General features: G+C 38.8%; 2 protein-coding genes across 3 annotated transcripts; one reads left to right on the top strand and one right to left on the bottom strand.

Moving 5' to 3' along the window:
- The first annotated feature begins 220 nt into the window (after positions 1-220).
- ccdc93 (coiled-coil domain containing 93) lies at positions 221-11,405 on the top strand. The gene is given in 10 exon segments (XM_051710294.1): positions 221-283; positions 710-810; positions 4,794-4,872; positions 5,554-5,622; positions 5,625-5,648; positions 5,766-5,828; positions 6,264-6,337; positions 6,965-7,076; positions 7,329-7,476; positions 11,239-11,405. Coding segments are annotated over 10 exon segments (900 nt in total).
- A 2,811-nt stretch (positions 11,406-14,216) lies between these two features.
- On the bottom strand, positions 14,217-25,429 carry ddx18 (DEAD (Asp-Glu-Ala-Asp) box polypeptide 18). Of its 2 annotated transcripts, none has more exons than XM_051711093.1 (14): positions 25,268-25,429; positions 24,635-24,775; positions 22,418-22,627; positions 22,178-22,313; positions 21,968-22,068; positions 21,286-21,485; positions 19,494-19,608; positions 18,188-18,327; positions 17,901-18,062; positions 17,653-17,805; positions 17,379-17,492; positions 16,218-16,274; positions 15,902-16,079; positions 14,217-15,232 (listed from the first exon to the last, which is right to left on the bottom strand). In XM_051711093.1, the coding sequence occupies exons 1-14, from the start codon at positions 25,410-25,412 to the stop codon at positions 15,087-15,089; spliced, it is 1,998 nt and encodes a 665-aa protein (XP_051567053.1). In that variant the 5' UTR covers positions 25,413-25,429; the 3' UTR covers positions 14,217-15,086. The 2 variants fall into 2 exon arrangements, with proteins under 2 accessions (XP_051567053.1, XP_051567054.1); XM_051711094.1 differs by having other exon boundaries at positions 24,635-24,772.
- Positions 25,430-26,245: the final 816 nt, after the last annotated feature.

The following is a 26,245-nucleotide window of genomic DNA, read 5'->3' as shown; positions in this document are numbered from 1 at the left end:
AAATAATAAAAGCTACTACCACCTTGATGCAGTATATGACATGCTCAACTCTTAAAGACACTCAGCCAGCATTCACGTGTAACGGTTTTCCTAATGGCACAGAATATCTTTTCTGACCCATAGTCCAGAGTTCATGGAAACTGTATACTAACTAACAATGCATTTATGTTTGTTGGGTCTACAGTGGCTGGCAAAGAAGGCAATTCAAACCAGGGCGGAGATGGGAGATTATGTCAAGTCATATTCCATCTCTCTGTTCCAGAAAACACATGCATTTCCTGAGGTGAGACATCAGGCCAACACTGAAACAACTGAAAGGAATTAGCACTATGATGTATGAAACATTTAGTTATTATATAATAATCATCTGTTCAGTGAATGTCTGTAAAATAACTACAGATATAGTTACACAACGAATTGTTCATTAAGTTATATTAAATATGTTTAAGGATGAGTTTGCATTAAGGAAGGAGAGAGCTATCAGCACTGTGGTGAATGTGTAAGTATCTAATTAACTTCATGCTTTTATGTCCCATACTGAGCCTTAAAGTAAGACGCTTGGCTTCCTGGATTTAATATAAATCACCCCAATTAAAAACAGTCACAAATTCCTCTCTCTCATTTAAAAAAGTAGATTGTGAGAATCTGAAAATGTTTTATATAATAAAAATGAGCCAGTTTAAAATCACATGATTTTGTTTGTGTGTAGGAGGTGTATGCTCCTCAAAGGCGTTATAAGCGGCAGGAGGGTGCTGGCGAGCTATTGGATGAAGAGTCTCGGGTTCACTCCACCCTGTTGGAGTTTGGCAGGTAACTTTTTCTCTTTCTCGTACAATCTTTTTATCATTTGCTCTTTTTTCTCCCACACTCTCTCTTTCTCATTCACTCTCACTGTTTTTTTTTGTTTTTTTTCATCTTCACTGGCCTATTGTTTTCTGGCTCATTGTTTCTCAGATTCAGACAAATGTCTTTCTCCTATCTTCGTTTAATATGCAGAGGCAACTATAGTTGAGCCATTAGTAGCCAGGTTGATTCCCCCGAAAAGTGTATACACTGTGGCTTTGTGTCACTATCAAAACATTGCTCTGCTTGTTTGATCATTCTGACCAGCCTGACACAGCAACATTGAATCACCAAAGGTTTGAATTTGGGGCGGGACTGTTAGTTTGACCAACCAGTTGCAGATGGGGGGAATGTTCAGGAAACCTCTGGAGGTGGTTTGAGACGCATTCCAGAAATTCAGTCAAGTGTAAATGGGTAGTTAACAAATATGCAGTAAAAAACTATTTTTTTGTAAAGCACAATTAAAACAAAAACTAAAAAAAACCCATCTATTTATGTAGTGTAAAGTCTGATATTTAGTCTGTCACGGGAAGCAGGTAAGCTGCGGCTTATATACTCCTGCTCGCAGGCTGTGATTTGTCAGATTAAAATTGGCATGCTCCTCCCGAACCTCTGTTAATTAACTTTTATAAATATTTTTTTTCATGACACTGAATATCAGTATATCATACATCATATCATCACTATAACAGTACAAATGTTCAGCAAAAACAGCAGAAAGTAGTTTAATTATTGCAATTAAAACACTGAAAATGGTCAAAAAAAAGAATAAAAATGAGTTAAACAAATTGTATTTAATTATTTAAAATGCTTCTTTAATAGACCTTGTCCTCTTGTGTGAAATGTTTGTCCTCTGGTGTGACAGCTATTCTTAGCAAACATGTCATTAGCAGTTAGCGAGTCACATTTGCACCATTTTCCATAATTATGCAGTTTAATATAGTTTTTAGTAAAAAAAAATTTTCACACCAAAGGACAACAAAACGTAAACACTTTTAGAGCTTTGAAACAATTCAATATTTGAACAATTTAGAGACAAAAATGTACCATGTGCACATGTCCTGGCCTTCACAGGGGGCTTCAGAAACATGACCTTGAATGGGGTTACAGAAACTAAATAAAGTAGTTTGTGGAATTGCCCGATTTAAAATGAGGATATGGTGTCACCCCAGAGGACGTAGTTTTCAGTAACAAAATGTATCAACTTCCTACACTTTTAGAAATATATGCATTAAACCCCTCCCCCCGAATATTCCCCCACACCCCCCACCCGACACAAACACACACTACAGTGGTCACCAACAATTAACATAAAAAATTAAAAAATAACAAAAAAATAAATAATAAAAAAAAAACATTAAAAAAAAGATATACTTTCAAACAACATCATCTATTCTAGAGTGAATCTTATGGACTGATGAAAAGAATGTATAGTCCCTCCCAGATGGGTTCAAAAGTCTCCAAATATCTGTAAGACCAAGATTTTTACTCATCCTGTGAAGCGTCACTGTTGCTCTAAGGGGCCTACACACTCCCGCTTCACCACGATCAAAGACCAAGTCCATCAAAAGATTAAAGTCTCCTCCCAATATTATTTCATAAAGGGTGCCAGCGGCTTGCAACATCCTTTCAAGATCTATAAAGCCCTGATCATCAACTTTAGGTGTGTAAATATTAGCCAACATAAGACTTTGCCCCTGAATTTCTGCTAAAACAATAATGACTCTTCCAAATATCTTTAATCTGTTCGAGACATTAGAATTGTAGATGTTTACTTAGTGTAATGACTCCCCTGCTCTTACTTGAGCCAGCACCAAAGAAAATATGCCCAGCCCATATCTTCCCAGATTTTTCAGCTTCCTGCAGGGAAAGATGCACATTCTATTTTTCTTGAAGACACACTATATCATATTTCTTACGTTTAAAAAAAGAAATAACCTTCCTTCTTTTTATGGGGTGCCCCAACCATTCACATTCCACGTAGAGAGAGACAATCCACTCATATTAACATTTGACATTTTGACATATTAGAAAAAATAGATTGTATAATAAAAATACAATTATAATGACCATATTCAAACATTAGAGCAACAATCAAATCCCAAACTTCTCCCCGAACCAAACAAACAGAAAAAAGTATGCATTAACTCCACACACGACAGCGCCAACTGGCATCCATCCCTCTAAACTCAAACAGTCTATGTACGCCTACGAGAGCCCCTGTGACAACTTTGCCGTCGGATTACTCAAGTCAGGTGTTTCAATAAAAATTTTGTGAGACAGAATTACACAACAGAAAATATTCTATAAAACAAACTCCAGCCAATAAGCGGAAAAAACACAAAAAACATGTAGATTGCCCCAAAGGCATGTTCCTCCACAAAACAAACTCCAGCCGCTAACCGGCACAAAAAAAAAAAAAAAATAAAAAAACATTACACGAGTTGTTACACGAGTGCAACACATGCCCTAATCACTCCAACGTCCTGCAAGAAATATTTCACAAAACAAACTCCAACCAATAGGAGGCATAAGCACCAAGAACGTGCAGATTCATCCACAACACTGTCCCGAAGGAGTGTTATTCCACAAAACAGACTCCAGCCGCTAGGCGGAACCAACACAAAAAGAAACAAAAAAAAGTGCCCATTTTCCTCAGACAGCCAAGTGTATGTTCAGTGAGTCAGGCTCACTTTCTGCAACATGAAAATCATCAAATGGCTTACTCACTCGATTGTCTTTATGAAGGACATCGCTTGCTGTGGGCATGTAAATATTTTGCGGCCATCCTTAGTATTTATTCTCAGTTTGGCCGGAAACATCAGAGCAAAAGCGAACTTCCGTTGAATCAATCATGTTTCTCTTTTGTCAAATTCGCAAAGTCTGGGAACAAGAAAATGCTGTGATTCTTCCAAGAAAGCCTTCCTTTACTCCTTGTCTCGCATAACACAAGATCTTTATCGGATGATCTCAGAAATTTGGCCAGAATTGATCGGGGCCTTCTCCCCTCTGTGAGCTCACTCGATTTCCAGCTTATGGCCTGTTATGTCGAGCAGATTCGGAAAGAGTTCATCTAGGAATTTCACCATATCTCTGCCTTCTTCATGCTCAGGAATTCCAACAATTCGGATGTTGTTTCATCCACGATCACGGTTACGATTGTCCAGATCCTCCAATTTTTCCCAGACGCGTTCCAAATTCCCCTTGGTCACTAGCGGATTAGCAGCTAATTCCCTCTCTGATGACTCCAGATATTCAATCCGTTTCTAGACATCTGCAACTCTTGTAACCATCTCAGTGAATTTCGCCTCCATGGAAGTGATCGATCGACATATAACGGCAAGATCCTCCAAGTCTGCAATGACCTTCGTCAGCATTGCTGACATGTTCATCAATTCATGGCAGATTTCTCTCAGTTCACCGTCCGAACTGATTCCAGGGCTTCTAGCCTGCTGCTGAGGGGAATCAGCCCGAGCACGTAAGTGTCTTTTAATATCTCCAGAGCCCGAGGATTTTGAATTCTTTGACATATTGTCTTCCCAAAACTATTAAGGATCAGGGTATATCGAATCTCACCGGTTTGTGATACAAATATTATTAAAACTAGCAAAGTGCGCAGAGCTCGCCGTTCACCCGTCCTACCCTCGCATGGCACCCATGAGACCTCTACAATATGTTTATCATTAAAAATAAATAAAAAAGAAGGATCATACAAATGTCATTTTTAAATTTAGTACTGCCCTGATGAAGCTACTTGACATACAGATTCCACAAGACAAAATAATAACTGAATTTACACATATGATCCTGTTCAAAGGTTTACATCCCCTTGGTTCTTAATATGATGTGTTGCTTCCTCTTTGATCAATGACTGTTTGTATATTTTGTGAAAGTTGTGCACTCTTCTTAAGAAATATTCTCTAGATACTGGAAATTCTTTGGTTTCCCAGCATCATCTGTTCATTTGAGTTCTTCCCAACAGAGGCTATATCAAGCTTTGACACCATAAGCCAACTTTACACTGCAAAGGTGGCACAGAAGCTGTATCTAAGGTGGCATTCAGGTGTATTTACACAGACTGTTTAATGCTATGCAGAGCAGGCCTAAATGCATTTACTCAGCAATTACAAATGCATAAATAATGTTATGAGATGAATGTTTTGAAAGAAAATTATGAATATAGAAATATGAAATGAATGAAAATGAAATTATCATTTTAAATTTGAAACTAAATAATGAAAAATATGCTCACTTTTGACAACAACAAAGTTCAAGGCTGCTCTGATGCTGTATTTCATTTACACAGAATTAAAGCAGCCTTAGAACTGCATTTGATAATAGGGGCTGAGGTGGGTCAGAGCCGGCTTAATTTAGTCTGGCTTTGGCGTCTTTACACAGAATTTTAAGCAGGCTCAGAGCAGGCTTAACTTGGCTGTGTAAAGACACCTATGCATAAATATCACAAAAGGTAAAAACATGCATTGTTGCTCAAGAAGTCAACACATTATATTAAAAAACAAAGGGATGTATACTTTTAAATAGGATCATTTGTGTAGATTGTTATATACATATATATATATAATATCATATATATTTTATCTCTGTATTTGTATAAATTCTGAAAGGGCTTTGTAAACTTATGAGACAAAAGGTGGATGCAAAATTACAAACTAATGCACTCAACTGTATGTGCGATTTGGGCAGGCGTAGCGATCAGCGGAGGATCGGCCGGATAGATTTGGGCCTGCACAGCTGGCATCACTCAACAAACAAATCAGTTAAAAAAAACAAAAGAGCTGGAAGAGGTAATACATACAAACACAAATTTAAACAGCTATTTGTTGTATGTACAGAATACGCACCCTTCATACACATGAGGTGGTTTTGAGAATGCTGATTGGTTATGGCCATTGTTTCTTCAGCTGCAGGCCAAACAGAAGGAGGTCAGAACAGCATGTGAGGATGCTAAAAGCAATCTAGCAGAGGCGAGACAGAAGATCTGTTTTTGTTTTTTTACAAAGGGGTAGTTCACCCAAAGAAAATTCTGCCGTTATTTACTCACCCTTACCAAACTTAAAAGGAGATAGTTAAACTTCTCGGTCCCCGATAACCATTCACTTTCATTGTCATTTTTTCCATGCAATAAAAGTGAATGGTAACCAGGGACAGAGCAACTTGGACATTCTGCTAGGTAACTACTTTTGTTCTTCATTCATACAGGATTGGAATGACATGAGGGTGATTGGATGGTTATGGTTATATTGTTTTAAAGTTGCACATAACTGGCAAAGTAGACCCTTGTTTTAGCACAGTGCATGATTGGACCCTGTTTACACCTGTATTTAGTGCAGTCCACTTAATACTAGGTGTAAACGAGGTGACAGATGACAGGTCGAACATTAATGTCTGTGTGAATTCAGGCTACCGCACACACTGAGAAGCTGGAGAGAGAGCTGAGCTCTCTGGAGGATGTGGAGTCTCAGGCCGATTCTGGGTAAGTGAGCAGAGCTCCTGTAATTATCTGAAATAATTTCTAGTGGTTGACTAAAATGGGTATTTAGATGCCAGTCTCTAAAGAACTGGTAAGTATTATTATACTGTTATTCTACACCTGGTGTAGGCTTTTTTCAAAGGCCCTAAACCTCGCTATCTCCTAACTCTAGAGCTTTCAAGCTACATCCACCGAATTTGATACAAACCTTCAGACTGTTCTGGAATACTGTGCTGTGCCATTTCTAACTGATTGGGCTTATGGTTTTTACACAGCAGATGATTGAATATCAGAATAGACTTCCACTGACGGAATGTTCAAATGGGCCAATGGAATGCTCGTTAATTCAAACTGCAACTGTCAAAAAATTAAAATGTAAAAAAACCTATAAATGGCTTTGATCTGCTTTAAGTTGCTCTCTCTCTGACAGTTTATCTGATTATCTATGTGACCGTCTGTCTGTCGATCTATCTAGCTGGCTGTTTGTCTTACAGTAATGACTGTATAACCATCAAACCTTCAGACAAGGCTTTGTCAAGCCATCATCAAAGTTTGTCTTGACAAACTTTATCTATCTAGTTATTATTTGTTGTCCTTTTTCTGTGATTTTAAAAAATATATATATTTTAGGTTGCTAGAGAAACTTCGTGCTTTGGTGACCATGAATGAAAACCTGAAAAACCAAGAACAGACATTCCGCTCACACTTATGTTACCACGACAAACTCGCACATTAGTGCTGCGTTCACATCGTGTCACAATTACTGTCATTACGAGATTCTACTCCGAGCTGTTCACGAACACAGAATTAGAAACTCAGAATGTACACTAATTTCGACATTATAAGAATGCACGATTAGTCACTTCTTGTTACCATGACTCTTTTACCAAATTTAGACACTTGTCAGACATAATGACTGAATTCCAATGATTTGTTCAGTTTTAGTGCTGAAGGCATGAGTGTGTCATTAACGGCTGTGTGTTGGTGTGTATAGGAGGAAATGACCCATCTGCAGCAAAGTATTGAAGAGCTGAAGCTTGAATCTGGAGATGAAGGAGATGATAAAAATGTGCCAATCACAACTACAATCACACAATCATACACTATGCTTTTTAAACACTCCCTGGCTGTTGCAAAACCTAGTGAGCTGCCTTGCAGTCTACTGCCTAAGTTGTAAATGGATCCTCATACAGTAACTGACTTGTATGGAACGCTTTACACAGGCAGCAACAGTGTCATGCAAAGCGCACAATTGATTTTAATTAAATTTGATGTAAGCATGTTGCTATGGTAACATACTTCTCTGGACATAAACTACGCGGCACACACAAATATTGAGTAAAATAGTCCAGTTTTAATTCATTTGACTTTATCGATACTTTCTGGTATTGAGTGAATAATAAGGATGTTAAGAATCAGCATTTATCTTACTTTGTCAGCCATCTTAAATGTTTTTTTTTTGCAGTCCATTGTGGATTGCATGTGATGCTGCCTAAAGGCCTGTTCACACTAAATCCGTGACAATTTTGCAAGACAAACCTCTGATGGAAGGTCTATTCACACAGAGTCCGTAAAAAATTAAACTGTTGTTGCGCTGTTACCAGCTGTTAGAGATTCATATAATGAACACTGTTAAAGCATGTATTTACCTAATTTGGTATAACTGTTTCAATGTGTTCTTTCCATGGTGTTGATGCATTTTGAGGAGTATGTAATATGTTTTTTATGTGAGTGAGATGGGTAAAGATTGCTGTTGTGCAAATAAATATCCATGTATTTTGCTACGAGAACGGACTAATGAACCATATTCTCTTTCTATAATGCCTAGATAATAAACACAAGGTCTTTGTCTACAGTAAAATGTTGCATGTAAAGAGTCTTTTTCGGGGATTTTCTACGAGCTTAGTGCAAACGAATTGCTGAACCTCGCTGCTATTTTTAATGCCATGAGAATATAACAGGCACAGTGATATAAACTCAGCAAAAAAAGAAACGTCCTCTCACCTTCAACTGCTTTTATTTTCAGCAAACTTAATGTGTAAATATTTGTATGAACATAAAAAAGATTCAACAACTAAGACATAAACTGAACAAGTTTCACAGACATGTGACTAACAGAAATGGAAAAATGTGTCCCTGAACAAAGGGGGGGTCAAAATCAAAAGTAAAGGTATGGGCACCAGCTGCATTAAGTACTGCAGTGCATCTCCTCCTGTGACTGCACCAGATTTGCCAGTTCTTGCTGTGAGATGTTACCCCACTCTTCCACCAAGGCACTTGCAAGGTCCCGGACATTTCTGGGGGGAATGGCCCTAGCCCTCACCCTCCGATCCAACAGGTCCCAGACGTGCTCAATGGGATTGAGATCCGGGCTCTTCGCTGGCCATGGCAAAACACTGACATTACTGTCTTGCAGGAAATCACGCACAGAACGAGCAGTATGGCTGGTGGCATTGTCATGCTGGAGGGTCATGTCAGGATGAGCCTGCAGGAAGGGTACCACATGAGGGAGGAGGATGTCTTCCCTGTAACGCACAGTGTTGAGATTGCCTGCAGTGACAACAAGCTCAGTCCGATGATGCTGTGGCACACCACCCCAGACCATGATGGACCCTCCACCTCCAAATCGATCCTGCTCCAGAGCACAGGCATCGGTGTAACGCTCATTCCTTCAACGATAAACGCGAGTCCGACCATCACCCCTGGTGAGACAAAACCTCGACTCGTCAGTGAAGAGCACTTTTTGCCAATCCTGTCTGGTCCAGCAAAGGTGGGTTTGTGCCCAAAGGTGAGATTGTTGCCAGTGATGTCTGATAAGGACCTGCCTTACAACAGGCCTACAAGCCCTCAGTCCAGCCACTCTCGTCCTGTTGCGGACAGTCTGAGCACTGATGGAGGGATTGTGTGTTCCTGGTGTAACTCGGGCAGTTGTTGTTGCCATCCTGTACCTGTCCCTCAGGTGTGATATTCGGATGTACCAATCCTGTGCAGGTATTGTTACATGTGTTCTGCCAATGCGAGGATGATCAGCTGTCTTTCCTGTCTCCCTGTAGCACTGTCTTAGGCACAGTACGGACATTGCAATTTATTGCCCTGGCCACATCAGTCCTCATGCCTCCATGCAGCATGCCTAAGGCACATTCACACAGATGAGCAGGGACCCTGAGATCTTACTTCTGGTGTTTTTCAGAGTCAGTAGAAAGGTTTCTTTAGTGTCCTAAGTTTTTATAACTGTGATCTTAATTGCCTAACATCTGTAAGCTGTTAGTGTCTTAACGACCGTTCCACAGGTGCATGTTGAACAATTGTTCATCATTGAACAAGCATGGAAAACATTGTTTAAACCCTTTACGATATGTTAAGTTATTTGGATTTTTACAAAATGATCTTTAAAATACAGTGTCCTGAAAAAGGGATGTTTCTTTTTTTTTTGCTGAGTTTACATATTAAATAATGCACATTAAGACAAAAAAAACATAAGCAGACTTATGCAAAAACAGACCGGATTTATGTTTGCAGTACAAAGGGTTCATGAACTTCAACTATTTCTTTTTAATTATCTGCTTGTCTTGTCTTGCCCTTTCATGTGAGTCTGTTCCTTCACTAGCTATTATTAAATCTGTTATTAAATCTTATCTGTATTCTCTATCTTTTGATAATTCTTAGCTTAAGTGTTTTATGGTTTAGTTACACAGACTGTATTCTGTTTATTACACAGTATAATTTGTATGCCGCATGCTGTTTATTAATGTTGTCACTTACGTATTTGCTCCTGGATTTTTTCTTTTATATGTTTTATATTTACTGTACAGCACTTTGGTGCAACTTTGTTGCTTTTAAATGTACTCTAGAAATAAATCATGACTTGACTTAATTCTATCATTTTCAGGAGTGTACTGGGTTGATTAGCACCACCAACACGCTGGATTGAGCAGCTGCAGCGACTGACAAAAAGCTCTTATCTCATTGGTCAGTCAGTTTTCATCGCAGTCCGAAGAAAAAAAAAAAATCTGAAAACTCTATAAAAAAAACCCATTGGATTGTTGGTAGACGATTTGTCGGACCCGATGTGCATAGCGCCATAGGAATGTGTTGTTACCGAGCAAAAGCTCGTTTGGAACGAACATTCGTACTGAAAAAACAGACTTGGTGTGAACAGGCCTTAAGAATTTATTAAAGACAGTATCTTTGGCAGCATACTTATGTTGCCTACTTTTTAGAACAGTCTTTGCACCAGGAGCATGCCTTAAAAATGCTTCCTATGTAGGGAGCTCACAATGTTAGGGGGTGGCCAGGGGTGGCCGTGGCCACCATGGACCGAAGCTTGGCCACCCCATTGGCCACCCCGCTCGCAACTGCTGCTTTGGTCATTTTTTGTCTTGGGCACAATTTAGTTTTTAGAGGTGGAACTGTCTCTGTACAACCGCAACACACAGGAGTCTTAACATGTGCACACACCAAGGTCGCCGCACTTCTCTGTCCCAGGTGTCACTATATCCCCCCCCCGACGATAAGGAAATGCTGCCTGAAAATTTCTGTGCCACTACAGACTAATCGCTGGCCCCTGCCAGGCCACCCCTGTGAAAAACTCCTGGCTCCGCCCCTGCCTTTGCCTTGCTCTGACACAATTTGGAGCATGATGTGAAATTGAGTGTAGGTAGCTACAAGCATCAGCTTTCATTCACATACTTGTATAGTGTACGTTTCATGCCAAAATTCACACATCTCAGTCAAAGCAACTGTCAGCTACTTATGCAGGCTGTGAGTTGCAGTTCATACAGTATGTGTTCATTTAAATATATTTGCATTAATTGGTTTGATTCCACTCCAGCTGATTGAATTTTTACCCCAGCAGACAGGAACATGAATTACATTACTGTCGATGTGTATGTTTGTTATTACAGATGGAAAAAAGAGACAGGAGAATAAGATGCGCAGAGATCAGCTGAATGATGAGTACCTTGAGCTGCTGGATAAACAGAGACTCTACTTTAAAACCATCAAAGGCTTTAAAGAGGTGAATACACTTGCTCAATTGCTGAGCCTAATAGAGCACAATGCGCAGCAGTAGGGTCTGGAAATAAAAATCCCATTCAATTTTGTCCACAATGAAATTGATGTTTAGATAATATACAAACCTTTCAAGACAGACCTACTAGGAGCTTATAAATTAAGCAATGATATATGATAACTTTTTAATAAAAAAAAAAATAATAATAATAATGTTTAATTCCTGAATTCCCCATGATGAACTACACTACCCAGAATTCTGAAGAGACATCAGCCAATCAGAGAAGGCACTTTTATTGGAATTGTAGCACAAGAGCTCAATGTGAAAGACGTAATCGAGTCAGTCTCCCTACTCTCAAACTACTTATTTACGTATTTGAATATATAGTAATACATTTTATTATACTGCATTTAACACTTAAAATCAGTGAATTCAAGTTTAATATTTTTCTGTTGGAATGTAATTTGCACTTTTATTTGTACCTTTGTCATCTGATAAAAAAAAAAAAAAAAAAAAAACATATTTAATGTTTCAATTAATCTCATATTGGTTTGGTTTAAAGCTCACAACTCTTTAATGAAGAATGTTATGAAATTCCTAGGGAGAAAATGAATGGGGAAATACTAGGGTAACAACCAAGACTGCTGAAAAAGTGGGCTCTATTTCCAAAGTGTTAAAAAAACGTAAAGTTGTGTTGTCTGAGCAGGTGTCAATCACACTTTTAAATGCTGCAGTTTGTATTATAATATATTGACTCAGACACTAGGCGGTCAACATTTCTCAGTACTTCAGATGTACAGGTGCATCTCAATAAATTAGAATGTCATGGAAAAGTTCATTTATTTCAGTAATTCAACTCAAATTGTGAAACTCATGTATTAAATAAATTCAATGCACACAGACTGAAGTAGTTTAAGTCTTTGGTTCTTTTAATTGTGATGATTTTGGCTCACATTTAACAAAAACCCACCAATTCACTATCTCAAAAAATTAGAATATGGTGACATGCCAATCAGCTAATCAACTCAAAACACCTGCAAAGGTTCCCTGAGCCTTCAAAATGGTCTCTCAGTTTGGTTCACTAGGCTACACAATCATGGGGAAGACTGCTGATCTGACAGTTGTCCAGAAGACAATCATTGACACCCTTCACAAGGAGGGTAAGCCACAAACATTCATTGCCAAAGAAGCTGGCTGTTCACAGAGTGCTGTATCCAAGCATGTTAACAGAAAGTTGAGTGGAAGGAAAAAGTGTGGAAGAAAAAGATGCACAACCAACCGAGAGAACCGCAGCCTTATGATTGTCAAGACAAATCGATTCAAGAATTTGGGTGAACTTCACAAGGAATGGACTGAGGCTGGGGTCAAGGCATCAAGAGCCACCACACACAGACATGTCAAGGAATTTGGCTACAGTTGTCGTATTCCTCTTGTTAAGCCACTCCTGAACCACAGACAACGTCAGAGGCGTCTTACCTGGGCTAAGGAGAAGAAGAACTGGACTGTTGCCCAGTGGTCCAAAGTCCTCTTTTCAGATGAAAGCAAGTTTTGTATTTCATTTGGAAACCAAGGTCCTAGAGTCTGGAGGAAGGGTGGAGAAGCTCGTAGCCCAAGTTGCTTGAAGTCCAGTGTTAAGTTTCCACAGTCTGTGATGATTTGGGGTGCAATGTCATCTGCTGGTGTTGGTCCATTGTGTTTTTTGAAAACCACAGTCACTGCACACGTTTACCAAGAACTTTTGGAGCACTTCAGGCTTCCTTCTGCTGACCAGCTTTTTAAAGATGCTGATTTCATTTTCCAGCAGGATTTGGCACCTGCCCACACTGCCAAAAGCACCAAAAGTTGGTTAAATGACCATGGTGTTGGTGTGCTTGACTGGCCAGCAAACTCACCAGACCTGAACCCCATAGAGAATTTATGGGGTATTGTCAAGAGGAAAATGAGAAACAAGAGACCAAAAAATGCAGATGAGCTGAAGGCCACTGTCAAAGAAACCTGGGCTTCCATACCACCTCAGCAGTGCCACAAACTGATCACCTCCATGCCACGCCGAATTGAGGCAGTAATTAAAGCAAAAGGAGCCCCTACCAAGTATTGAGTACATATACAGTAAATGAACATACTTTCCAGAAGGCCAACAATTCACTAAAAATGTTTTTTTTATTGGTCTTATGATGTATTCTAATTTTTTGAGATAGTGAATTGGTGGGTTTTTGTTAAATGTGAGCCAAAATCATCACAATTAAAAGAACCAAAGACTTAAACTACTTCAGTCTGTGTGCATTGAATTTATTTAATACACGAGTTTCACAATTTGAGTTGAATTACTGAAATAAATGAACTTTTCCACGACATTCTAATTTATTGAGATGCACCTGTATATGCTTTTACATGAATCTCCTTCCTGTTCTTTTACTCTGGATGTATATGCATTAAGACTTGTGATATTCTGGATTGAAAAAAACAGAGTTTTTGGAGTGCCATAAAAATGAGATACTGTTATCTAAACTGAGAGCAAAGGGAGCATCATAACAGCTGGAAGGAAACACGCACATTACCTGATATCTGTGATATTTAATTTTAGTGCAGACTGATGCTGTGATTATAGCTGCTCTGACTGAAACACTTTGTGTTAGCCTGGATTAATTGTTCCAGGTTGTCAAATGTCAGATCCATTCATAGCATGTCATAAACATACTGTAGATGGTTTTTTTTTATCTCTGCCTTTATTTGGTTATACTGATGTATTTTACACGATTTATTCACTTATGGGAACTTAAGGTAATTATTAAATTATCAAATTTTTTTGTATCATGATGACCATAATGATCTGCTGCCATAAGCCTAAAACACATTAAAGAGGCAATTAACCACTCTGACAGATTTATTTACTGAAGTAATTGTTTGCATTAGAAAAGTTGCATATAATACACCAATGGTAGAGACAACCTAGGATCACATCTCCTGCTCTGGGGTCTTTCTAATTCTCTAGTTCATAAATTGCCCCAAGAACAGAGATTGCAATAAATTCTTAGCTTATGTACATATTAAGTGGTTTGTTTATTTACCACTGATGCTGATTGTGGCATAATATATAAATAGCTGGGTTGCAACTTGGACTGGATGATAAATTAACACCATGAATATTACATTTAAATGTGATTTGTATTCCTCTGGCAGTTGGTCAGTTTTTACTCAATTTGTGAGCATGAAAACCCTAAGACAGAGGTATTGTTGTAACATAGCTTCCTATTGATTTAACCCTCATCATAATGCCTACAGATAGAATGGGAAGTTTGATTTAATTCCGTAAATCAGTTCTTTCAAAACATCCATTGCAATGAGTCGGTTCAACAGTCTGTTTGCAAAACCACTCAGAAATGTTCATGAATGTTCCCTCGTGGCATTTCTTATGGCTGAAAATATCTTGGTAAAAAATAAACATTGTATTGTTATATTGGTACATCATGATGAAATGTTGAAGGTTCAGTCCAATGTGGGGACCAGGCAGCTTGGAAATTAGAAATCACAAGATAAGTTTCCGTTTTACTCTTAGTTGGGCCAGTAACAAGAAAAATTCAGTAAAAACTATTATATACCGATATTATGGCCTTTGAAAACAGATTTCTGTACAGACATGGAATGCAGACAGCACAACTTTGAACAATATTACAGTTGTGTGGTCTGATAGATACTCCACATAGATCAGAAGAGGTGAATCAAGGAACATCAATCTTATTCTCAGCGTGAGAACTGTCGGCCGTCTCCCTTTCCTTTGTTGACATGTTTGAAGATCTTGGCCTTTTGGATGTTCTTAGATTTCTGGTAGCCGAAGCCTCCGCCGCCACCTCTCTTCTGCATCTTCACCCCTTTACTGCTGTGAACATCTGAGAACGCAAGTTAAGGAATTCACACTACTGCAAGAAAAAAAGGCTTTGTACTGCAAATGCACCTACACACAACACAACCACAATTCCATGCTTGACAAAAAAATAAAATAAAATAGTAGTAGGGTCTGGGATTATAACTGATATTTTAATAGGTTTTATTTGGCCATAGTGAGTGTGACCTGCCAAGCATTAAAACATAAAAAATGTTTTGTCTATAATTTATACTTGGATAGCAAAAATGACATTGCCAAGTATAATTATTTTAATGAATCATTTGAAACTATTGTCAATGATTAATTTCTGTGAATCAGTTCAAGCGGTATGTCAATGAACTTCGATACAACACGGTGATTTTAATATAATCATACATTTTAGTGAAAACATATGCACTAGATAAATATTGCATTTTATTACGGTGTGCTATTTAAAAAACTACAACACTATTTTAAACCATTTTGGACCAATAACATACCTAAAATATATATGGAATACATTTTAAAACCTGAAATATATTGAGATATATTGACTTTATTGCAGCTATGCCATCCAGCCTTAATTAGTAATGTGAAAAACTATAACTTCAAATTCTCTTGGAAAAAAGCATTAAAATAGGAGAACAATAAACGGTTGATGATTCACTGTAACAATACAGCACTGAAAGGATACTGAGATCCACAAAGGGCGGCACTTTAAAGCCGAAGGACATGGCCACCTTGGGGAGGTTCAGTGTCTCCACATTATAGATCTGTTTGAGGGAATGAGAGTCGTAGGCTCTGACATAGGATTTGTAGGCCTCCTGAGCTGATTTGTGAAGGTAGTAGTTCTTTTCTATCAGCTTCTCCAACTGCAAGAGAGGAAAGTCAATATCAGTCCCCCCACAGTCATGACAACCAACTTATCTTCTGAATCTCAATTCATTCAAATGTTGGGGTTAGAGATTTAAATTACTTTCATTGTTAGAACTGAGAATCTGAAGTCTCACCTGAGATTGAATATCAGAGATTTTACTCCAGGAGAACTCAAACTCACTCAAGGGAACCTTTGAGGGAAGCAAGAGACAAAGAAATCTTTAAAGGGATGGTTCAGCCAAAAATGAAAATTCTCTCATCATTTACTCACCCTCATGACATCCCAGATGTGTACAACTTTCTTTCATCTGTAGAACACACATGAAGATTTTTAGAAGAATATTTCAGTTCTGTAGTTCCTTACAATGCAAGTGAATGGTGACCAGAACTCAGCACGTCCAAACAGCACATAAAACTCAGCATAAAAGTAATCCATATGACTCCAGTGGTTAAATTCATATCTCCTGAAGCAATATGGTAGGTGTGGGTGAGAAACAGATCAATATTTAAGCCCTCTTTTTTTTTTTTTTTTACTGTAAATCTACACTTTCACTTCCACATTCAGCCACCTATTAGTTGGGGTTGGTCAAAGGTGGAGATTTATAATCAAATATATATATATATATATATATATATATATATATATATATATATATATATATTCGTTTCTCACCTGCACTAATCATATCACTTCTGAAGACATGGATTTAACCACTGGAGTCATAAGGATTACTTTTATGCACCATTTATGTCCTTTTTGGACCTCAAGTTCTGGTCACTATTCACTTGCATTGTACAGAGCTGAGATATTCTTCTAAAAATCTTTGTGCTCTGCAGAAGAAAGAAATTCATACACATCTGGAATGGCATGAGGGTGAGTAAATGATGAGAGAATTTTCACTGTTGGGTGAACTATCCCTTTAAATCAGTGAGACAATCTCCAATTTTGCACACATTCTAACACCCTTAAAGTAACGCTCTGGGTACAAAGTTAAGCTCTATGGATGGTAACAGACATGCTGTCAATTACCACAGAAAATAATTTTCAATCATTTATGCAACAGAGTGAGTAATGCACTTACAACAGAAGTCTATGGGGCAAGGCACTGGACCAAAATAAATGTATTATAAAAATTCACAACTGCAAAAGTATACATATAAATTTATTTTCCTGGGTAATCAAGTATCAATTGAGCTTAATTTGTTTAGCCAAACACAATACTTTAATGCCTCTTTTATGGTATTAATACACATGCTAAGGCCAGTATACAACAGTAGTTGTAATACTGTCATACTTTGGCCTGTCTGAGGAATCGTAAGAAGCCGAGCTCCTCTGGTCTCAAGATCAGGAGGGCATGTCCTCTGCCATTAATACCACGAGCTGTTCGCCCAACACGGTGGATGTACTCCTATATCATCAGAAAATTAACATTTAGAAAAAAATATAATTCATACACATGAACATTGACCTAGAATTAACCTAATCGACACGTTGGACTACGAGTACGCAGGAATAAACATCTGAAACCTATACATCACTGTGATTTAGTAATGAATGAGCTACAGTACCTTTGGATCATCAGGAGGGTCATACTGAACAATCCAGTCCACCTCTGGGATATCAAGGCCTCTGGCAGCCACGTCAGTACAGAGCAGAATGCCAGAATCTGCGTTACAGAACTGGAAAAATGTGGTGGTTCTCTTCGTCTGTTTCTGTTTCCCCTGAGAGATCATCAAAATAAAACATTCATCACAACACTGCACAATTGGCACCTCTCACCACAACTCTCAGACTTTGTGTTTACTAGGTCACTCACGTGAATGGCCATGACGGGTAGGTCGATGTAATTGAGCAGCTCATAGTGATACTTAACAGACATGCAGGACGAGAAGAACACCATCAGCTTCTTCTTACGGTTCTTCTTCAGAAACGTAAAGAGAAGCAGGAACCGCTTCTCAGACGGGCATACAACATAACCCTAAAAATTGCACAAAACAAAACACGTTTATCCTTAGATCAATGCGTGAAAGTCAAAAATCGCTTTACAAGGCATGACCAGAACATTACATTCAGAGAGAGGTTTGGGACGGGTGAGTGGTTTACCTGCTCAAGTCCTTCCACAGTGGCTGTGTCTTTGTGGTCGTCCACCCCCACATACAGGGGCTCCTTCTTGAGGGAGATTCGCGCAAGATCTTCCACTTTACGTGTCTGCGTTGCTGAAAACAACATTGTTTGCCTTTTTTCTGAAAATGAACAAGATAAGGCTAGTAAATATTTTATATTACTTTAAGTATTTATGATGCAGTGTGTTTTTTCAATCACAGGAAACATAATTTCAACCAAATGGTCACTGTTGACTAGTAGATTAAAAATGCAGTAAATGTGGTAAAAAAGTAGTAAAGTAAAAAAACAATCTGTAGATTTTCTTTATTCATTTTCATTTCTATGCACCATTATAACAGTAAAATTGTAAAAAAAAAAAAAATATTTACAAACATATTTTTCTAAAAAAAAATATATATATGCAAATTGGCAGGCAGAGATTGCATGAACAATTTTGAGTGATGACGCAAACAAATTATCTAATCAAAGTTTTGAACAGATGCATTGACATGGACAATTTGAACTGATTTTTTTTAAATTAACTTACCAACTCTATCAGCATTTTTGTCTACTAAAGTTCAATATTCAATTCAATATTCAATATTAAAAGATCTTATGAAGAAGTTATGGTTTTTATGTTTACAAGTCACTTGAGAAAATGTAATGGTAAAATAAAAAGCACATGACATTTGAGATATTCATAATATTTTTTTATTTTCTATTAATCGTTGCAAATGTATCATGAATATCACCCAGCGTAATCGTCACTTCATGTAAACTTGTTTTCCTTCATTACACAGTAGCATTAATGTTTAAGCAGGGATTATTTTATATATATGGAGATAACCTCAGTGGCTCTACAATAGGAGAGAGCGTAACGGTCAACTAGCGTGCTACGACAGTAAGTCACCGTTTGCGGATACCATACAAATGAATGGGGAGAGCCATAAACTGACACCTACCTGTCGCAAAATCGTCCGTGACTTCTCTTATAAAACGTTGATTTATCGTAGTAAACTCCACACGTATTCAATCAAAAAGCATTGTTTAGTGTAAAACATGTCGAAGATTAACGGAAATGTGGTCAATTCATTAAGTGATGAACTGTTTCCTCACAAAAGCACTTTATTCAGCACACTGAGGCATCTCCTCCATAGACATCCATTCAAAAAGAACGGCCTCTTGTCTCCTCACCAGTGTACCGCTCATAGAATGTCTATGGGAGTCCTACATTATGCTATTTTAGGCTAAACTTGTAGGTTTTGTTTTAAGGCAGTGATGTCAGAGTGATGTAATTGGTTCTTACTCGGCAGTAGTTTGATGATCTGCTTTAGCTCCTCCTCAAAGCCCACCTCCAGAATCCTGTCAGCCTCATCAATGATCAGACACTGAAGGTTCTTAAACATGAATCCGGGTGTGTTCTGGGGGAAGAGAAAGGTCAGTGAGGTTTTTACATGGACACCAGAAAGCCGTTTATAAAACGGCGTTCATGTTTACATGCACTGTGTACGTGGTTTTCTCTCTACCCTCTTTACCCCCATGTGACACGGTCAGTAAGCAGCTTACGTAACAATTGCGTCTGAAGTAGGGGTTGCACAGACTAGTCAACTACAACTAACGTAGTCAACACTGTCAGCCTTAAGTCGGCTAGTTGCTCACCACGTGATTTACAAAATGGGTCTGGAAATACAGCGGGTGTGAAACCGGTGGCTCTGCACTGAAAAGGCGCAGTGGCTCAAATATAGGCTGTGATGTACTGTCAAACTCACATTAAAAGATGCATACACAGAATGCACTTTCGAACTGCTGTTTGTTTACTGTGTTGCTCTGCTCAACAACGCAATGCAAAGCATCAAACTATCAACAAACAGTCTTACGCATTCGCCGTATCTGTATTGCACATGCGCATAGCATTGCATCAACACAATGTTCAGAAATTCCATAGGCTACTCTGATAAAGATGGCACAAATGCCACAGGAACCTATAATATATGCAGATGGGCCACTAATCAGCCTTCAAATATAACCAAAGTACTAGTGTTATGCTGACCTGGATGCTGTTCACTCCTTCAAGATGACGACTCAACAACAGTTAGAAAAGCGCTTCAAGTTGGAGTCCGATGACCTGACGGAATACATTCCAATTGTGAACTTTGCTTGTTGGCACATCTTACATGGATGCTGTTCTCTCCTTCAAGAAAGTGATTCGGCGAAAGTTTAGAAAAGCACTTCAAGTCGGAGTGGTTTGGGGGTTGAATGACGTCACAACTACTCAAATTCAACTCGAATAAAACCCAAAGTATACTTTGGTACAGGACGCGTAAAACCGTCATCAGCAGAGTGCTGTAGGAGTAGGTCCAAAAGGTGGCAATACTCACATGAGCCGTTGTTGTCACGAAGATGTGATAGAACAAGTAATCACTGCTAAACAACAGGAGATGAATGTAAAAACGTCAACAGTGGATGTGCACGTCAAGAACACGTGTGAGGAGGTCAGGAGAGACCTGTACTTGTATAACTCGAATCTGAAAAACTATAAAGATATCTTTTTTGGTCTAAACTCCTGAAGAGAAGTAGTCCGTTGCCTTGTACAGTCGTAGCGCATGCGTGCACAGTCAGATGGAGTATACTTTAACAGGCTCATGTAGACTGTGCACAGACGCTGAGCGTTCGTGTCAAAATCAAAGTATACTTCAGGCTTAGTGGGGTCGACTAGTCGATAATTAAAAATCAGTAGTCGTGCAGCCCCTAGTCTGAAGACGACTTCACAATTTTTTATGCTCTGTGGCTTGGCTTTATTTTCATATATTCCAGAGATGTTGCTGTGTTTGATTCCATAACTTTCCATTGAGACCAACAGCAGAATTCCGCTGCAATAGTGGGGTTTCCCTCTTACGTTAAACATCGGGATTCCCCCAATGTACTTAAGCGCATGTACACGGACGTGAGAGACAGTAGTCGATGTTTAAAATTGGTGCGGCATAAGGAAAACAACGTTTGCGTATACATTACGTTTCTTAATTGCAAAAACCAAAGTGTTCTCTCAAGAGCATGTAAATGAGGTCTGTGGCAAAACTGTTAAATGAGAGAGGCCTTACCTGCAGGTGATCAAGAAGTCTGCCAGGTGTGGCAACGAGAATATTGACTCCATTAGCAAGCTTCTGGGCTTCAGCTGAGCGATTGCTGCCACCCATGATGAGGCCGTATGTGTGCACGTGATGTGTCATCAGCTCCTTCATCACGCCGTATGTCTGCATGGCCAACTCACGAGTGGGAGACAGAATGATCACTCCAGTCCCTAAGAGACAGACAAAACCACATCACTCTTCTGAGGCCAAACTAGGCATTACCTGTCACAATTATTAAAAAAAACTGTCTGAATTAACAGCTTTTGTGCTTTTAAGTGCTTTTGATGCACTCAAAATAACATGTGAAATTTAGTTGTTGCCACAGTGGGCACCACTTTGATTCAGTGAGTGATGGCGTAAACAAGAGTAATTTCAGTGAGTTGTCTGAATGATTCAGTCCATGATTCAGATCGAAGAATCAGTTTGATTCATTTTGACTGATTCATTAAGTGTGATACTGCAAATACTGTTTTTATATGACAAATTGGTTATGTTCCTCATTTGAAAGACACTTAGGATAAAAGTGTCTGCGAAATGACTAAATGTAAATAAAATAAAAACTGCACCAATGGAGCAATTAATTCTTGAATCGGACAGTACGTTGCACAGAGTATCTCAAGGATATGCAAATGTGTTCAGTGTGTGCACTCACCATTCCTGGGCATGAATTTGAGTTTGTAGATGAGCTCAATGGAGGGGATCAGGAAAGCCAGAGTTTTACCACTTCCTGTTTTAGCTGCTGCCAACACATCTCTGTTGGACAAACACACACCTCAAACATCAATACAATGAATACACAAATGTGATGTGTATATCACTGTGAACGTAAAACCTTGCTCTCTCTCTTGCTCTTCAGACTCACCTCCCTTCTAGCAGTGGACGTATGGTCTTGTGCTGGATCTCAGTCATGGTGTCAAAGCCCATTTCCTTCACTCCCTTAAGAGTATTCTCACTCACCATCTCCGCCAAAGATGCAAATGACCTGTCCTCAAATGCACCTGAGGCACCAGCAAAATAACATCAAAATACAGGTAACAAATAAGCTCACACATATACTAACGTAGGACATCCTGAAACACAATACAGATTGTGCAATGTTTACCTGTCAGTCCAGAAGGAAGTTCTGGTCCATCATCCTCTTCCTCATCAGCACATCCCTCTTTTTCTTGATTTCCATTCTCCAGTAATTTCCCAGGTTCGGCGGATTTCCTCTCCTCCTCCTCCTGTTTTTCATCATTTTGTCGCTCCTCTTCTCCCTCTGATATTTCTGTTGCATCTTCAACTTCATTCGGCTTCTTGACCTTTTTCACACCTAACAGAGCAGGTCATATTACGGTATATACAGTTGAGCTCAAAAGTTTGCATACCCTTGGAGAATTGGTAATATATGTACCATTTTTCAAGAAAACATGAGTGAGCAGGCAAAACACATTTCTTTTATTTCTTATGGGATTCATATTCAACTGTAGGTTATAACAGATTGGCACAATCATAAAACAAAACATGGCAACAATGAAAAAAAATGAAATGACCCCTGTTCAAAAGTCTGCATACCCTTAGTTCTTAATACTATGTATTGCCCCCTTTAGCATCAATGACAGCGTGCAGTCTTTTGTAATAGTTGTCTATGAGGCCCCAAATTCTTGCAGGTGGTATAGCTGCCCATTCGTCTTGGCAAAATGCCTCCAGGTCATGCAAAGTCTTTGGTCATCTTGCATGAACCGCACGTTTGAGATCTCCCCAGAGTGGCTCGATGATATTAGGGTCAGGAGACTATGATGGCCACTCCAGAACCTTCACCTTTTTCTGCTGTAACCACTGGAGGGTCAACTTGGCCTTGTGCTTAGGGTCATCGTCGTGCTGGAAAGTCCAAGAGCATCCCATGCACAGCTTTCGTGCAGAAGAATGCAAATTGTCTGCTAGTATTTTCTGATAACATGCTGCATTCATATTGTCATCAATTTTCACAAGATTCCCCGTGCCTTTAGAGCTCACACACCCCCAAAACATCAGTGAGCCACCACCATGCTTCACAGTGGGGATGGAATTCTTTTCACTATTGGCCTTGTTGACACCTCACCAAACACAACGCTTATGGTTGTGACCATAAAGCTCTATTTTGGTCTCGTCCCTCCAAATTACAGTGTGCCAGAAGCTGTGAGGCATGTCAAGGTGTTTTTTTTGTGGCATTGGAGCAGTAAAGGCTTCTTTCTGGCAACTCGACCATGCAGCTCATTTTTGTTCAAGTATTGTCGTATTGTGCTCCTTGAAACAACCACACCGTCTTTTTCCAGAGCAGCCTGTATTTCTCCTGAGGTTACCTGTGGGTTTTTCTTTGTATCCCGAACAATTCTTCTGGCAGTTGTGGCTGAAATCTTTCTTGGTCTACCTGACCTTGGCTTGGTATCAAGAGATCCCTGAATTTTCCACTTTTTAATAAGTGATTGAACAGTACTGACTGGCATTTTCAAGGCTTTGGATATATTTTTATATCCTTTTCCATCTTTATAAAGTTCCATTACCTTGTTACGCAGGTCTTTTTTTACAGTTCTTTTCTGCTCCCCATGGCTCAGTATCTAGCCTGCTCAGTGCATCCATGTGAGAGCTAACAAACTCATTGACTATTTATACACAGACATTAATTGCAATTTAAAAAGCCACAGGTGTGGGAAATTAACCTTTAATTGCCATTTAAACCTGTGTGTGTCACCTTGTGTGTCTGTAACAAGACCAAACATTCAAGGGTATGTAAACTTTTGATCAGGGCCATTTGGGTGATTTCTGTTACCATTATGATTTAAAAAGGAGCCAAACAACTATGTGATGAAAAATGGCTTCATATAATCACTATCCTTAATTTATTTTGCCTGATCAGTCATATTTTCAAAATCAATGCCAAAATTCCACAATTTCTGCCAGGGTATGCAAGCTTTTGAGCACAACTGTATATGCATGTATAATATAACTTTATGACTGCAAATAAGATGTACAGAAAATTGCGTAAAATTAGTATTTGACACAATATTTACTCAAAATCACGAATAATAACATTTGCAAATTGAAATGCAAATTTAATTCTTGACCAGGCTGTTGGTAGATCTTGGAACTGACACTTGGGAGAATGATCATTTCTGTTAAACGTCCAATTGCGATAATCTCAAAATAGCCAATATCTTCTATTGAATTGGCATGGCAAATACATATCTGTGTATTTGTAATAACCATCTTGGAGCACTTTACACAACAATTACAATACATCCAATGAAACTCCTTCTCTTCTTACAACATTCACTGCAATAAGCAGCATATAAACACTCACTTGATGTCGTGTCTCCGGTTCCATCCAATTTTCTTTTCTTTTTCCTCTTCTTGATGTTCTGTGACGTTTCGTTCTCTTCGGTGTCTTTCTGAGCAGAATCACTGGTCACTTCGGGCTCTTCCAGCACAACCTTCGACTCTACTAGATCAGAAACACACTTTTTCATATTTCAGTTTTATCATTAAAAGAGCATGCTGCACATTCAACAAGTAGATTGATGTATTGAATACGTTGGCCTGAAGATTTGCTTTATTCAAGGCAAATACTAAATACTCCAGCTGAGTTTGATCCTTATAAAACAAGAGTTAAAACTATTTTGAAGATCAGCAAGGAAACCCAGATTTGGGCTCAAATATGATTAAACAGAACCATACGATCAGTATAAAACAAGTGAATTACGGTAGATCTGAATTCGAACACTCTTTATTAAACTGAATTAACTCGTTCATGTGATTATAAACACACCAACAGCACAAAGAATACTTTTTAAATATCTGTTGTGCTGGATTTAAATATAACTGACTATAATGGAAGACAAAACTAACGTGTACTAAGTGTCATGAACACATGTTGGTGGCATGACTAAGAGTGTTATGTGTAGATCACATTCATTTGAATAACGGTTTTAAGCACCTTTATCGTTGCCTTCTTCTTCTTCCCTTTGTTCTCTGAGCAGTTTGCGTTGCTTGTTTTTCTCATTTCTCTTTTGAATTTTCTTGCGGATAATTTTCATTTGCATGTCCGCCATGACTGTAGACAAACACGTGAGTATATACATGTGGGGGGTCCTTCACTCAGCTCAGCTGTCTGCCTCACACTATGCCTGACTGAAAATACTCAAGACCCGTTTGAATTTTGTCCACCTTTGAGAAATGAAGAAAATACATTTTTGCTGTTTCTATAATAACTCACTGTACACGTTCAATTAAGGGAGGGAAAGGAGGACACAGGAAACTTGGGCTTCAACTCAAAGGTATAACTTTAATAAACAAACTCAAAGGGGCTTTTCAGCATAACACTCTTTAACTTAAACTGAGCACAGTCTCTTTCAGACGGGTTGGTGGCTTGCTCGCTCTCTCGCTCGTGGTCCCCTTTTATCGCTCTCCCCAGTGCTTACTGCAATCAGCAACAGGTGTTAGACATTATAGCGCTCATGTGTGTGTGTGCACCCTTATCGCTTTCTCTCTCCGAACAAACACTCAACCACGCCCCCGCACTCACATTCAACATACTGTCAATTTGTTTATTGTAATGGGAAACCTTTTTGAATCGTTAATGTACTTTATCCCCCTTTTCTTTATTACATTAATGATTTAACCTAATGTGTATGTTGTTCTTTGCATTAAAAACAACAAGGGAGTTGTCTTTCAAGACAACGCTTTACCAAAGTCTCTTTCAAGGCAAGTCCGTTCACTCGGCGGCCATCTCTGGAACGCTCTCGGTCAGTATGAGCAGCTATTTTCAAAGTAAACAAACGGCATAAAAGTGCAGCTCCTATCTCCTTGAATGGGGAAAGACCGAAATCTCCAAAACGGTAAGTGAAGATGACAATCAAAGAACATATTTCAAATCAGCAGTAACATCTGACAACAATGGTATCATAATTGTGCT

The sequence above is a fragment of the Myxocyprinus asiaticus genome, chromosome 11, assembly GCF_019703515.2.
Source record: "Myxocyprinus asiaticus isolate MX2 ecotype Aquarium Trade chromosome 11, UBuf_Myxa_2, whole genome shotgun sequence".
Lineage (NCBI taxonomy): Eukaryota > Metazoa > Chordata > Actinopteri > Cypriniformes > Catostomidae > Myxocyprinus > Myxocyprinus asiaticus.
Note: the sequence above shows the minus strand (reverse complement) of the source record. Positions and strands in the feature narration are given on the sequence as shown.